The sequence below is a fragment of the Citrus sinensis genome, chromosome 3, assembly GCF_022201045.2.
Source record: "Citrus sinensis cultivar Valencia sweet orange chromosome 3, DVS_A1.0, whole genome shotgun sequence".
Classification (NCBI taxonomy): Eukaryota; Viridiplantae; Streptophyta; class Magnoliopsida; order Sapindales; family Rutaceae; genus Citrus; species Citrus sinensis.
The window spans coordinates 43,346,194-43,362,500 of NC_068558.1; the positions used below are offsets into that span (position 1 = coordinate 43,346,194).

General features: G+C 32.6%; 1 protein-coding gene across 1 annotated transcript; it reads right to left on the reverse strand.

The window, feature by feature from the left end:
• Positions 1-4,885: 4,885 nt before the first annotated feature.
• On the reverse strand, positions 4,886-12,851 carry LOC102611092 (uncharacterized). Its single transcript, XM_006479550.3, has 18 exons — positions 12,639-12,851; positions 12,374-12,533; positions 11,408-11,510; positions 10,415-10,484; positions 10,273-10,311; positions 10,090-10,207; positions 9,958-10,015; positions 9,330-9,394; positions 9,177-9,183; positions 9,019-9,079; positions 8,594-8,653; positions 8,453-8,472; positions 8,300-8,365; positions 7,291-7,458; positions 6,605-6,862; positions 6,085-6,297; positions 5,594-5,865; positions 4,886-5,311 (listed from the first exon to the last, which is right to left on the reverse strand). Exons 2-18 carry the CDS (start codon positions 12,460-12,462, stop codon positions 5,170-5,172), a joined length of 1,809 nt encoding a protein of 602 aa, XP_006479613.1. The 5' UTR covers positions 12,463-12,533; positions 12,639-12,851; the 3' UTR covers positions 4,886-5,169.
• Between the last annotated feature and the right edge of the window lie 3,456 nt (positions 12,852-16,307).

Sequence of the window (16,307 nt, forward strand, 5' to 3'; positions counted from 1 at the left end):
TATCACTCGTTTTTCTTGTTCATGTCTTACTATTGTGCAATTCGATAAGGATTTTTTTTCCTCTCTCCGATCAAATGATGGCAGCCAAGCCGAAGTCCCATTAAATCTTTGGATCATATATGGTCATTTTTACTTCTAACTTTCCCTCAACAATAATTTGATTCAATGGCAAGAAAAAAAAAATAAAAACCTTTATGTGTGAGTATGAGAAGAAATAAGAAATATTAATAAAGGATAAAATTGGCAGTATATTTTAAGATTTATAGATGTATTGAGAAACTAAGTGTGAAGAATAATTTTGTAAATTCAAATAGTCCCACCTCCTATAATTTATAAATTAGTTCATAATTTTGAACATGTCGTTTCATTTTTTAATTTTCTTACACTTAGGTTTCGTTTCTTTTTTATCTGAAATCTGAATACATCTGAATTTAGCTGAAGTCTAAATAAGTTTGAGTGAAAATTTTTGAATGACATGTTTGTTTTTTCTTTTTCAACATCTGAAGAGAAAAACTTAAAAATTAGTAGTTTGACATAAATATCATTTTAAGTGGTGCATATATTTGTTCTTCATAATTTATAATTTTTAAAGGTTGATTAGCTTGGTAGCATTAAAAAAAGTACTCATTGTTGATCTAATTTAATTTTTTAATAAAAGATGTAATTATAACATCAAAATTTATTATAAAGTCAACATTGTTATTTTGTTTTTGATTCATCACAATGGACATAATTTGATTTTTTTCAATATTTCAGTTTAGCTAATGTTATTATGTGAATAAAAATTTAAAGCAATTAAAAAAATAACTTCAAGAATAATACAAAAATATTAGGTTTATACATAATATTGGAAATACATGAATTGTTAAGGGTATTTTTGAGATTTGAAATTAAAATTTTCCATTTAGACTTCAAACTTAAGATAAAAGTGTACTTTTTCTATGAAGATAAAATTGTCTAAAAATAAATGATAAGTTAAAAAAAAAAACAACCTAAAATAAACAAATGTCTGAAAAAAAAAGTTAAATTCAGATTTCAGACAAAAAAATAAACAGCACCTTAGTTTATACACACACTAACACATTATAATTAGAATTCTATTGATATTTACAATCAAAATCTATCAAAACTATCTTTGATAATTCTAATATGGTAAAGTCTGAATTTTCACCCTTACATAATATTGGAGAAATATCTATTTAATTCTTATTAATAGAAAGATATTTTGACCCCTACCCCATATAATTAAAAAAAAATCAAATTTTAATTATTGTTGAGACTTGAATCCGTACACTCAAGCTAGCTGGGCGCACATTGGGACACTTAGGTTGATAGCAGGGTAACAAGAGCATGGTAAATGCCTGTGAAAAGGTTCCAATTTAAGATTTGCAAATTGTGGGCTTGGGCCAGGCTTTTCCAAGCCCAGGCCCTTAACAGTGGGCTGCCAAATTTTACGCCACGCATTGGTTAATGAGCAATTAGCTTATAAATTAATTGTTGTCGCTGCCACTTTAATCTTGATAAGAGTGTGTGCCATGCACATGACAATATAACCTTCACGGTTTGCTATTTAAAATTTGTATTGAATTTTAAAATATGAATAAAAACTAAACGTACACTTTGATGGAACAAAATTATAGCATTTTAATGTTGTATTACTCTCTATTCCATCTTAGCCATTCACAAATTTTTATCTGAAGGTTCACCACCAGTGTAAAAAAAATGCAAAATATCCCATTCTTTTTTGTTTTGACTTGTTATTTAAAAAAAAAAAAAAAAGAACAGGTAATAAGGTATAATGACCGAACTTATTTTTCCAAGGCCTAGTATATTCGGAACAAAGACATACTAAGGCTAAGAATGCAATACTGGTCCACAGTAAATGTAAAGGATTTTATACATACAATGTAATTTACTACAAACCAAAAAAAGAAAAAGAAAAAGAAAATGTTAAGCTGCAAGATTCTTGTTTACCACGGATTAGGAACAATCCAAACAGGAGACGGTTGAATCTTGGCTTCATTACCCGATTCTGTCCATTTCGTGAGCTTCCGAATTATATGATTAAAACTAAAGAGGGATAAGAAATCTGATGTGTTGTTACTGAACTTCCCCTGTCCGAAAACACTCAAATCGTGACCCACGAAAGAGGAATTGTTATTGTAAATGATATAAAGGAAAATGATAAACGAACGAAAACAAGACTAAAGGACGATAAAAATGGCAGTAGCGTGGGCTGCCGTTTCATTCGTTACCTTAGTCCAATTTTTTTATTTATGGGACCGATAATAAATAATAAAATAAAGAATAAAAAATAAAAAAAACAGCTCAAATATCTTCGTTTATTATTTTCCTTATTTGAAACACTATCCACTTATTTGTTTAATCCCCTCCACTCGTTCTCGTTCTCAGAACTTCGTTCCCTCCCCTCCGTTTTTCACACGTTCCTTACTCCGTCCCCTCCATTCTTCAGGCGTTCCTTTCTCTACTCATCCCCATCACCATCCAACGCTGCAAGCAGCAACAGAACTCGTCCTCAATGCCTGCTGATGATCGATCTACAACGGAGCTACCACCAGTAGAACAACCGAAACGAACAAACGTCCCCTCCATTTGAGTCATCGTTAAAGTCCCGTTTAACTCTCTCTATCTCTCAAAATGTACCTGACAGCAAGCAAGATACTGCCCAAAGATTCCACCACGTACGAGTTTACGACCACAGGAGTAGTCATATCCTCCGGTCGCCCTGGTAATGGAGCAGTGACTCGCATTAGCATTGCAGGAACATGTTGCTTAAAATCCCATGCTTCAACTGTACCTTCGGTATAATTGTTGGCGAATGTTGATAGTGCATAATGCGATTATCAGCAGTGCATGTAACATCAGTGTAACCACTTTGGCTAGCTCCATTGAAGTTGTGCCACGTAACTTCTCCATGCTTCCAGAAAGCAAGTTTGGATTTATTGTTGTAAATTACAATCGCACCATATTTCTTCCGCAAATACGGATGTGACGACGGGGTAGCCTTGTGGAAGAAACCATCTCTTAACACCTCGATTGAGATAAAACGCTTAGAATTGGAACAATCCAAGACGTAATAACCTTCGCCATCCAAATAACCCACAATATCCGCAATCGTTTCTGGAGGAGGAAGGAGAATCCGGGTACTTGAAAAGGGATTCAAAAGAAAAGGACAGGATCTTTCATGGTCTAACAGAATGAGCCATCCATGGGATGATCCGATGCAACGCCACTTTCCGAAATCTTTGCATACTCTGTTCTTCAGTTTGTAGATTTTGGCTCTGTTTCTGGCTCTTCGACATTGAAAAAGCGGCAACCGTCGATATCTTCACCTTCTTCAGTTTCGGAAGGCAATAAGAGCCAAGGAGCCTCAGCCCTGGCGGGAATTGGATGGAGATCTTACAATCCTATTCCAGGAAGAACAAACCATGCTTGCGCAGATGATTTCGAGGGGTGACAATCGGGCTAAGATCGAAATCAGGATATCATCGTTCAGGTCAGACCAATTTGATGATAATATTGGAGTCTGCCTCTTCTTTGTCTTTGATGCTGGCGGCTAAGCCTCTTTTTTCTCCTTCCATTCTTTAATCTTAAGGCCTTACCAAATCATGGAGGGAAAACGCGCTAAAATTATATTTACGCTGCAATTAGTTGTCAACAATCGGAATAGCTTGAAATGCAATAAGCTGGAATGAGAATGAGTAATGAGAATAAGAATAAGTTATTTATTTAACTTATAAGAATCGAAATGGAATGAGCTGAAACGAGAAAGGAGAATGAGAATCATAATAAATTGTTTACTTGAGTTATAAAAATCGGAATGGAAATGGATTATAATCCCATTGATGTGTTTATTTTGCAATTATTTAATCAGAAATTATAATTATTGTTAATAATATATTAATTAATAGTAATAATTATATTAGTTAGTTAAAAAAAATATGAATTAATTATAATAATTATATTAATTATTATTATAATAGTGTATTAATTAATTAATTATTATAATATATTAATTATTGTGATTATTTATTTGAAAATTATAATTATTAATAATTATGGTTAATAATATATTAATATATAAATTAGTTAAATATAATAATATATTAATTAATAGAGTAATTATAGAGCCACAAACTTTTGTACAAACTTATCTTGTACAAACTGACATGACATTAATTTATTAATTGAATTAAATATTTTTTGGCTCACATAATTTATTTTTGTTATTTTATATTTTCATTCAGAATTAATGACACATCAGTTTGTACAAGAGTTTGTGGCTCTATCATCACTCTAATTAATAATAATAGAAGACAAAATAGACATTTTAAATTTTGTGGAAGGGCAAACTAGTCAATTTAAAAAATGAGAGACTCATTCCTAATTCTCGACTCTATTTTGCAAAGTAAACACCGTTAAAAATTTTGATTTTAGATTCTAATTCCCTAATCCGTAATATTAATCTACTTTCATAGGGATGTAGTAGTAGTAGTACTGGGATACTATTTTACTATTCTATTAACTTTCCACAGAACCCGCGTCCCCCAAAATTGAGGGGTGCAGGATTCGAGTTTTATCACCAAAAAAAAAAAAGATATTAAGACTTTAAATCTTTTCCTATTAATGAGCAGGGATAGAGAGGAGAATTAAAAAAAAAAAAATGCTTTCAAATTTTAGAATCAATTTTTACAAAGTTTAGATTAAATAATTACTTACGGAAGAAATAAAGGTGTCCTCAAACTTTTTTTGTCTTTTCCTCATAAACATAGACAAAATAAATAAATAAAATTTTGAGAATGTACATCTAGGACTAACTTCTATTACGTATGTTAAAATTTAAAAAAAAAAAAAAGAGCGACTGTGAAATTATAATATGCATTTGAAATAACCAAATAAAAGATTTCATTGAATAATACAAAATTCTAAAAATTTTACAGTTACAGAAACTACTAAAAAATAAAAACTATTAAGAGTCGACAGGCCAATCATCAGCTCATCCTTTGCTCGCTCACACTTCCGGATTGGTTGATCTATAGAGAACATAAAAAAGAATTGATTGGCGGGCTGCATAATATAAAAGAAAATGCTCGCCCAAGAATCAAGATGCTCCCCAGTGCTAAGGCCTTAGGCACGGGCATCATTCCGTTAGTCTGTTCTTGGCCGATTTGTGCCACCTTTATGATTATTATACAAAGGCAAAAGCCCCCGTGAGCCATATTTTCTTTTTCCACAACACCGCCAATAAAGTACAAAGACTGCAATCATACAGCCAAGCGGAACAGCCCATCTGCTCAAGCATAAAGAAAAAAATTATATATATTTATGCACTTGTGAAAGCTTTTAGATGGTCAGAAACATTTATTTGGTTGTCCACATTAAAATGACTGCATGCATTTTATTGTTTACCAAATGATGACTAGGTTCCTCACACCACACAGAATACTACTAGTATGCTACTCGACTTTGCCTTTCAACATGTAAACTGAAATTGAACACAGCTTATTATGCCATTCAAATACTGGTGACAACTGCACAGAATTCTTTCAAGGTGTGAGAGAATATTTCATACCTGTCCAAGTCAAGAACAGGGCTGTAGACAAGTGTTTCCCAAGTGGACACAATGAAGTGCCAAACTGGGTTGTAATAAAGAGACTCTGCCGACCAAAACATCCTCGTGTATGTCTCTAAGAAGATAAATAGTACCCATGCTCCCATTTCAATCATAATGAACTTCAAAATAAACCGGCCCACCACCACCATGACAAGGGAGAATGCCACCAACCAATTGAAGAGCCTGTGGTTGTATTCCTTGATAAATAGAGATCGAGACTTCCCCAACATCTGCAATTTTATACAATAATATGGAAATGTGCGTTCAGCATATTGAAGGAGTAAGCACTAGTAACATTAATATAATTTGTCATATCTCCAGTTTAATTATGTCTCAAGTGAAACTCCACGTAAGACGATGCAAACAATAAATCAAATAGCAGAGTTTTATTTCAACGTGCTCTCTAAAAGCCCAGAAACAAGAGCATTAGATCAAATCAGACTACAAACCTTCATCATACGTTGCTCATAGTTTGCTTTTGAAGGCCCAACACACTCATGAGCAAAACTTTGGTTGCACTGCAGGAAACCTGCATTAAATTTGGCCATGGAAGGAAGTCTGAGAACTTGAAGTTGGTCCATCTTGTCCTCACATCTAGTATAAAGTGACTCGCAGATCTTTGAAGATTGATATTCATTTGCCATAATGACATTCTTATAGGCCTGCATACAGTTTGGAAGAGTAAAAACGTGCAAGTGAAATAAAATATTGCTCCAATTACTGTTATTATGCATTACTCATGACCAAATGCCATGCGCCACAGTAAGAAACTTGAAAATGTGCAACATGCTAAATGGAAAGCAATCCCATAGATAAAAGTATAGCTCATCTAGGATAGTTGTTCAATCAAGTTCCCAATGATTTGATAGTTTGAAAATCCTTTCGTACACTTCTTAACTTTGTATACGAACAGAAATATGTATCTTCATATTGTTCATTTGAGAAAGGATAAATGTCCGCAATTAATACCTCCTGTATCTCTTCATCCAGTTGCATGACAGATTTCTTTGCATGTTGACGGCCGAAATGTTGTACATCAAAAACATCCATTGCTTCTTTTTTAGACCTTTCATGTGCATCTTGTAAAGATTGTTCTGGAAGAGGAAGACGTACTTTCGCCATCCTTTCATTATATAGCTTCAAACATCGCTCAAGAATACCCTTATTAAAAACCTCCACAAGAGAGCCTGTTGATGGGATCTCTCCTTTATTCAAGGCTTCAAGTATCTGAAAGGTTGAAAAATATAAATGCGTACAGCTAAAAGAATGTAGAATAACAAAGCAAACCAATAAATCCAAATTGCAACTTGTTTTAAAGGCAACAACTACAAATGTAGCTTATTACTAGGAAATTAAAATAGCAAAGCCCGCATGGCAAAGACACCAGTACATGATCTTTTGTTTGGAAAAGTGGCCTGAATATCCTCTACCAAGATTCATGCACTATCATAGATACTAAGAACAATCAGGTGATCAAAAAAGGAATACCAGCTATTCCTAAAGGACGTAGGTCTAAAATTACCTAAATTTCCAATTTGAGTTGTCATCAACTTTCATGCCTAATCCACCTAAGTTGATAGAAAGGTCAGGGAACTCTAAAACTCTCAATCAAACCATGAATGATTGTTAACCATCTCAGGTGCAAACAGAGATACCTGTTCCATGAAAGCAACAAACTCGTTTCCATTTAGAAATTTTCCCTGCACAATTTTTGGACGAGTAACACTAGCAACAAGCTTTTTCAATTGTTCCCTTCTTTTCACATATATTGGGTCAAGTTCTTCATCTTTCATGTCACAAAGTTTTGTTCGCAGCAGATGAGGCTGCAAGTTCAAAATCACAGGACTATTAGATTATCCAAGGAAATTGGTAGCATTATATATATGTGAATAAATAACCTTAATCTACACCATATATATATATATATAAAATTGTTCTCAGGTACGAATGTCTACATTCTTTTTAATGCGGACACACTTTTAAACCGTGCGGTTTAAAATAATTAGTTTTTGAATGAACTACAAAACCGTGGGGTTTATCCACGGTTTTAAAGTATATCCGCATGAAAATAAAATGAGGACACCTGCCCTAGAGAAAGATTATATATATATATATATATATGAAAAAGAAATATATGCAATTCATGAACCCAGATGCATGTATGCACACACGTATGTGTGCTGGTGTCATCATATACTGCCTTCATCTCACAACAGAAACATGGATCATTTTGGGCCCATCATCCCCATCTTCAGTCACCATAAACATTGAACAGTCAGATTGCAATAATTGTTGCAGATGGTATCAAAGAAGCTGTAGCATCAACAAGGGAAAAATTGAAAGTCCAAATTCTTGTTTTCAAATTCTTAAGGCCGAAAGATTCACATCCATGTAAATTTCACAAATTTTTTTCAAGATAAAGCAAAATAGGATTGATGAAGAGGAGGAACAAAGTGGTTTTTGGTTTAAATCGTTTGAAGAAGAAAGTGGCTATGGTTTTAAGGAGGTTAATTCACTCATAAACCCAAAGGTCCTATAACAATGTCCTATCAATTCCAACAAGGTTAATTCACACAATCAATTATTTCCAAGAATGAAAAATGGAAAGAAATGAAAAACCGGAAGGCTTGAGAGATTATTAATATTACAAACTAAAATCCATACTTGCGGTAAGCTAAAGGCTGTGCTGTTGTCACCCATTATAGCCAGAGAGTTGCGGATCTGGTTAACCTGATAAAGTTACAAATAGATATAATTTATAATCCAGAAAGATTATTTCACTGAAAAACAGAAACCTGAAGTTCAGATGAGAAGTACCATATCAATATTTTTGTCCCCTGCAGTTACAACAAGAAGTTTCCATCACATATTTGCTCTAAAATGCAGTTCTAAAATTGTAAGCAAAAAATATATATATTTGACATATGCATCCAAAAGAAGGGAGGGATGGGAACTGACCTTTATCATTTGGAACACGTTGAAGTGCATCATGCACCATCTCTTGCACAGATTTCCCTTCTGTAAAGCACCAAAGATAATATCAGAAAATTCACTCTTGATTACGCAAAATGAAGCATAAAAAACACATCAAGAGATGAACTCAGCCAACTATACTTCTGAATCCAAAAATTATCATCTATTTTGCAGCAATTTGCTGGAAACTTTAAGGGTAAAAACTAAAGAAACAAAAAGAAAAGCCTAGTGGGTATATAGAGCAATGAGTAGATTATTCAAAATCTAAAGCCACAAAAAAAGAAAAAAAATTATCTTTTTGGCAGGTGTGAGACAATGTTTAACTGGTATGCACAGTTTGATGGAATGGAACAAGACAGCTCTTAAACCCAACTCCAATAACTCATGACATAGGACATCCGTTAACTTACGCAAAAAATCACGCTGGATAAGCCACACAAGTTTTGCTGGCTCAAAAGCAACATCTTGTCCCTACAATCATCCAGCCAATGAAACGCATATCAATATAAAACAATTTACAACAGGAGAACAAACAAAACAAATCTCACTCAAGTGACCCATAAATTACCTTCACTCTATTCTCCATGAAGTAATTGTAAACCAAAAATTGAATGAGTTAGTGCGGTAGTACAAATAAAAAGGGATTCAAAAATTAATAATCGCACGAAAGACAATTCAGTTAAGTAATATATTGAAATCAGAGCAAGGCAAAGGTGCAGACCTTCCATAGAATTCTTCAGCAAGCTCAACAGCAAAAGACAACCGTGATATGTCAGCTTCACGGATCTAACACACAAAAAGACAAACATGTTATGGCACAATAAAAATCAACTAAATTGAGGTAACTGCCAATTGTGGGCATAAAAATAATTACCTCACGATTTAGAATATAAACTACAGTCATCACCAACAAAACAACTTCTAGGGTTCCACCATCCCATTAGTACAGTTAAACAAAAAAACAGTAAATATTCTCGTATGTTACTGTGTCTTTTGATTTTACCTCCAACAGAGACAAGTCAAAATTTCAAGCAGCTTTTTAGTTTTTCTTCTTATGGTTGGCAGGATTCCAAGTCTTTTTCCAAGACTTAGCATCCAGTTCAGATGTTCAAATACGGCTTTATTAGATACAAATGAAGAACGAACAAATAACAATGTAGTATGGTAGCTCAGGGCAATGGGTTGCACAGAACATTATTAGTTTTGACATGTGCATGATATACATATGTCAAGAGACTTCCATTAGCCAGAAAGGAAACCGATATCTTTGGCGACTTTCGAATGCAATGGTGTAAGTAAGCTAAATCCACATTTTCAAGAAAAAAAAGGTTCAAGACAGACTAACTAACCGTCTCTGGCAGGTTATAAATCAGTACAGAACTCATTACAGTTGCCAGAGCAAAAATCCTGCAACAGGGGCCAAAAAAAACCAATATTAGCAACTACCAAAACAATTTCACGTAGAAGAGCTTAGAACTTACCGGTCATCATACACATTTGACTTCCCAATACTTTCAAACCCTTCAGTATCAAGGTAGAATACAGAAGTTCTTGAACCGTCAATTTCCATCTCAACTGGGTTGCCCCAAACCCAAATCCCTATAAGAAACAAATAGATATTATAAATGCTATCAAAGCAAAGAGTTGCATCAAGCACAGATTACCTTTTGTCTTTGTGTCACGCATATGTCCAACGCCAAAACCTGAAGCAGAAAAAGGTCATCTAAATCACAGGTTGTAGAATTTGAATCAATATTGAACATCTTTAAAAAAAACAAAACTAGGAGTATATACTAGTAAAGACACCTTCATCACAAGAAAGGGAAAGAAGCTGATTAAGCAGAAAAGATTTGCCGGAGCGGTAGGGACCAATTACCTGAATATGCATTATACAATCATCGATACAAGGTCAAAATCAGAAGAAATAGAAGAAAAAAGATAGTTTTACTCACAGCATATGCCATTCACAAATAAAAATTTGATATTGAGACAAGGCTATGGAAATTCTCAAATAGCGCTAGAGCTAAATGAGCATTTGTGTACACTCAAAAGCATCGAACAATGTGATAACCAATGTCACCAAATAACCATGTATGAAAATAATGATGTTCATTAAAACAATGATAGGTATTTGTCAATCATCATTTCTCGATTTTAGAGAGGGTAAGAAATTAAAAACAGAAGGGTTTTTTGTCAAACCTAGTTGATCAAATTAGGCAGCGAACGAAATTCCAAAACATCCAAGTTTGCACAAGGGAAAAATGATATCAGTTCCACTAAGGGCACCTTGCTTTGGAAATAAACTTAAATTATTGAAATTGGCTACATCTAATATCCAGTAACCTTGGCCAGTTGCAACTCATTTTCACCTCTTGTAACACCAACGTTTCAGCTGATGATGAAACAAATTTAATGCTTGTACTTCTTCTAAACGTGGGACCTATTATCAATCTGGACTTCGAAAAACTGAACCCACTAAGAATAAACTAGCATTGGAAACCAAAATATGCAAAACGGTAAAGTATCTAGATGGAATCTAACCATAAGTGCAAAAAGTCCAATAAACAAAGGAAAACTATTCTGCATGTATAAGTAGCTAATGACTTCATCTCGAAACTGCAGCTAAAATAATTAACCAAAATGCAGGAAAGGAAGGTTTCAACAAATACTCACACTAAAATTTATTTTGATCTTTATGAGATATAAAGAAAATAGCATATTCCAAAAACATTTTCTGATTCAAAATTAAAAAAAAAAATGCAACTAATAGATTTGAAAGAAGATGAATCTCTGGCTTACAGCAATAGCTGCAATTGGGTTTGTTATTCTTCGGATGGTTTCCAAGCCTTCTCTTGAAAGACGAAGTTTTGTATGACCAGGATCAGGCTCCACAATAGGAAACCTAGATGCACAAAGATCAGACAGGCCTTAAACAAAGTACTGTATGGTTGTGTGTAGATTACACATTCATTAATTCCAATAAAAGTGACTCCTTAAATGTTTACTTTGCTTATTTCATTCACTCACCAGGAATGGAAATGCAAGAATCAAACAGCATCTAAAGAATGCAATACTAATTCCATTAGATTAAAATGATTTTAAATTTCCAATTGAATGCACAAAGTTTTAAGCTCCTTTTCATCTTCTTTTAGAAAAAGAATTATTTATTACCTCATATTTGTCATTTCCTGACCTACCATTCTAATGAATTCAAATTGCCCACCAAAATATCCTATACTAGGAATTCACTGGGCTACTCTGTGAGTCCTAATGGTCATCACTCAAAGTTGACAGATTTTAGTAGAAACAGGGGAATCAGCTTATCTGATTTAAAAATCATACTTTAATACTCATTTATTTATTTTTTATACTCTATGAAACCTTTGAATACATGTTACATCTATGTCACAATTTCATTTAAGCTGCGTAATTATACTCGTCGTGAATTCCCATTATCAGCATTCAGGGAAAAAAAAAATGATTTTCCTTTTTCTAAAGCAATAAAGCTATTCCTAACATCCTTAACAAAATACCATCACAAGCTCCTAGCTTTGCATTAAAAAACCATAATGACACAGATAGATCACTGAAACATTTTAAGCCCAGCTAAAAAATGTTCATCTTATACAATAATAAAGTTCAAAAGAGCACGTTTAGATTTTTAAAAACTAGTGACACCATAAATCAATCAAAAAATAGCTTCAAATTAAAAAGAATTCAAAAAAAATTGATAATGATAATAGCCGTAATTGAAATAAAACTTACGCTTGGTGAAAATTCTCAATAGCCAGTAACCCAGATGCGGAAAGGCAGAGAAGAACAGAGAAAACCAAACAACGAAACGACATCCCCATGACTGAAAAACGACGCAGAGCCAAGAATGTCAACTCCCAAATGCGGCAAAGCCAGTGGCTCGTAAATGCAACTGTATATAGAAAGCACTCATGAGAGAAACGAAAGAAAGCGGGATTTGAACAAAAGTTTAACGGAAAAGGAATGGGATCTTAAGAAATTGTGACAATTGGTGTACGTTAAGGATCATGCATCCGCAAAGTGTGGTTTTTGCATCTAACAGAGTAAAGAGCAGGGAACGGTTTTTGTAGCCAAAAGTAGAAGATTGGACCTCCAACAGAGTTTGGACTTTTTGAGTCGAGAGAATTAAGGACTTTGGATGAATTTACAGAAAGATCCCAGATTTAGAATCGAATGGCCTCTTGAGAGTAAGGGTATTATTGGAGTACGAGGATGTTACGGTGAAGCTTTCAGGAGAGAAGACGTTAGTATCTGTACGTGTAATGTTTTGGTTCGTCGGTTTAAGGTGCACTCGATTCTGATGTGCTTGCGGTACTTGGAATTTTGAAGTTCCGCACCAGGAGGCTTCTTCGGTGAGTTGAGTTTCGATACCCCTCAAATTTCTTATAACACCACACAATTAAACTAAACTAAGGGTAAGGTTATCTTCACCCAACTAATTTTTTTTTTAAATTCACCCCACTTTTAAAAAAATAATTGTAATAAGTTGATATTATTTTTAAAATATACAGATTAAGAAAATATTTTTAACAATTAATCAATTAAATATTTTTAATAATATCTTTTATTTATGTATCTTTGACCACTAAGATTACTTTAAAATAAGTTTTTATTTGATTATTTAATCTTAATAATATCAAATGATCACATTGCACTCAGAAATATGTGCTATTATATCTAATAATTTAAATATTTTATTTTATTTAATTAAATCTTTAGACTTCTTCATCATTTGTATTGTTTAAAAATAATGTGTACTTATTATAATTATTTGTTTAAAGTGAAGCGAATTCACAAAAACTATGGGATAGGTAAAAATATCACCACCCTTGAAGTAAAAGGCATGGAAAATGCATGGTTCCTCCTCTCTCGTTAAAAGAACTGCTCACACCCTTTATAGATATTTGCCTCTTTCATTATGCTTGGCTTTTCTTCGTCTTCTCCTTTTTATTCTTTTTTTTTTAATAATAAGATATAAAGTTTACAAATCACTTCCATGAAAAAAAAATTGTATTGTCAATTAACTAGTTTTTGTTTTTGCACTTGTTGCGATTTCATTTAGTAGAGGTATTGTATATTCTTGTTATAGCCATGTCTACTTTTCAAATTTCTTTTCTTCTAGCATTATCTTAGATCAATAAACTTGTGTTTGATGTTTTTTTTTTCTTTTTCCTCTCCTTTTTTCAAAATGACAATCAATTTCATCGTGTAAAGTTGAGTATTGGGAGAGGGAGAAGTAGTTTGTACGAAAAGTAGAACTTTTAACACACCTCTAAAGTCCTTATAGCAGCCCTTGTGAGATCCATTTCCTATAATACATTCACTTTGATTTATAAATGGAAACATATATATTAAAAGTAACCATCTTTCCATAAAACTTATCTTTAAAAAAATATTTTTTAAAGTTTTTATTTATAAAACACATACAAATCCTTAAATCTTAAATAATTTTCTTCATATTATTTAATTTGTATCTCCATACCTCTATAATTTTTAAAAAATATATTTTTAATTAAATTTCAAATACGAATTAAAATTATGGAAAGGGGTAAGTTTGAATAATTTAATAAAATAATTATCATTTAAATGTTTAATTGAATTCCCATTTAAATTTTTAAAAAATCAATTAATTTATCTTCGTTATTTGGGTAATTTCATTTGAAATGGAGTGTTTTGAGGAATTTTAAAAGGTGTCAAAAGACCTACACTTGTATTAGAACAAAAAATAAAGAAAAGAAAAGAAAAAAGCAAGCAAGCAAGCATGCATGCATACATACGTACATACATACATACATACATACATACATACATACGTACATCTTTTGAAACACATACAAAAAAAAAACAGTGTTTAATGTATTGAAATCTGTAATTTTTTATATTTTAATAACATCCTCTCTTTAATAATATGAGGATGTCCTTACTAGAAAATGATTAAATATATGAAAGAAACCTTTTAAAATTAAAGGGATATTATTAGAATTACTTTAATGGGGTATTTTGAGAAGGGGGATTTTACAAGGACACTTGAAGGGAGTCAATACTTAGCCCATCATTGATCTTATGTTGGAAACTTTTGTTATGGGCCTTGACCTATGAAGCACGGCCCGAAGCATGCTCCTTTACTCTTTCTATTACTATTACTTATAAAATCCCATTAACACCCTTCTATTTTACTCTCTCAAAATCTCAATACAATTCTTAAATTTATTTTAGTATTCTATTTAGGCATGTTATCATTTTACCATCTAATTTTTATGACATATTACTTTATCACAAAAGATGTCTAGCAATTATTTTTTCCAACTCAGTATTTTAGTTTTTATCATTTTATTACTTTAAGAATTTGTTGGTGTCATAAACTCATAGGAGTATTTGAAGAAATTTAATATATTAAGCCAAAAGTGTTATAATTTTTATAGACAATAATCAATTTGGAAAAGCATTACATAAAAAGATTAAATTGTAATTACACAGTTTAGGGGTAAAATAGACATTTATTATAATTTATGTTAAAAGTTTTGTTATTGTTAATGAATTGATGGTAAAATGATAAAAATTGAAACGTTAAGTGAGAAAAATAATTGTTAAAATTCTAGTCGTAAAGTGATATGGTAGAAAAAGCTATGTGATGCAATAATAATATCCTTTATAAATACATCTATGTATTTGCATTTGTCCATAAAAATAAAGAAATGGCTTTCAGCTGCACCTTCATTTGTGTCTACTCTTGCTCTAATTTTACTTTCTACAATGGATTGTTCATGTGGAGCCTAACATTGAGATATTCTCATTTTTTATGGTAGCCAATAGATATGTTTTCAATTGCCATGGAAAAATTAGTGTGAGTCCTTAATCATGGAATTTGGAGAAATTAATCAATAAAAGAATATTAGATGAATATTAATGCATGGGTATTAAAATTTTACTAATCTCAATCAAGGGAAACTATAGCATTATAATCCGAGTGTACGCTGAAAGAAATTCTTACAAATAGGATTTAACTCATAAAATCCTCTCTTGACCTTGAGTTTCACTAGCAAATCTCAATGAAAGAATTGTTCCCTAGCCAAGATTCTTATGACTCCTTGCTCAAGTGCCTTGTCCAATGCATATATCATATCCTTTGTAGCCTCATCAGCAGCCAAGCCATCAATCTCTTGACTCCACGTCAATGGCTTCAAAATGCATCCTTCACTTGACTCCCAATGTAACCCTAATTGCTTTTGGATCACTATTAACTTTCAACCAATTCACTAGCACATCAACTCTCTCCATAAACCCTTTAACTCTCTTTTTCAACTTTTTTCTTTAATGTTGTAGTTCAGAATCTATATTGCTGATGACACCAGCTTTATTGATTTAGCTTGCATTATCAACAACTCATTTATTTCTTCCCCTGTCTTGGCTTGCAACACAGCCACATCATGTTGAAGCATACCTAAAAGACAATCTAAAGTCTCCCTTTTAAGATAAGTGAAAGATGAGTGAAGCTAGACTTAAGTGAATAATATATCATTTAAGTTGCACAAGATAATCATTTAAGTTGCATCCAAGATATGACCACGCTTGTTGATAAAGAGTGATGATTGTGCCACATGGAGAAACAAAAAGGTAGTTTTGATTAATTAAGTACATATAATTTCACACTTCACAATGTTGCACC

Bases quoted from the DNA above. Each gene is read 5' to 3' on its own strand.
- LOC102611092 (XM_006479550.3), bottom strand. From the start codon at position 12,462: ATGGGGATGTCGTTTCGTTGTTTGGTTTTCTCTGTTCTTCTCTGCCTT. The intron at 8,366-8,452 runs GTACTTCTCATC...TAACTTTATCAG, and splicing joins GGGACAAAAATATTGATATG to GTTAACCAGATCCGCAACTC. The intron at 5,312-5,593 runs GTATGAAATATT...ATGCTTGAGCAG, and splicing joins CCTGTTCTTGACTTGGACAG to ATGGGCTGTTCCGCTTGGCT.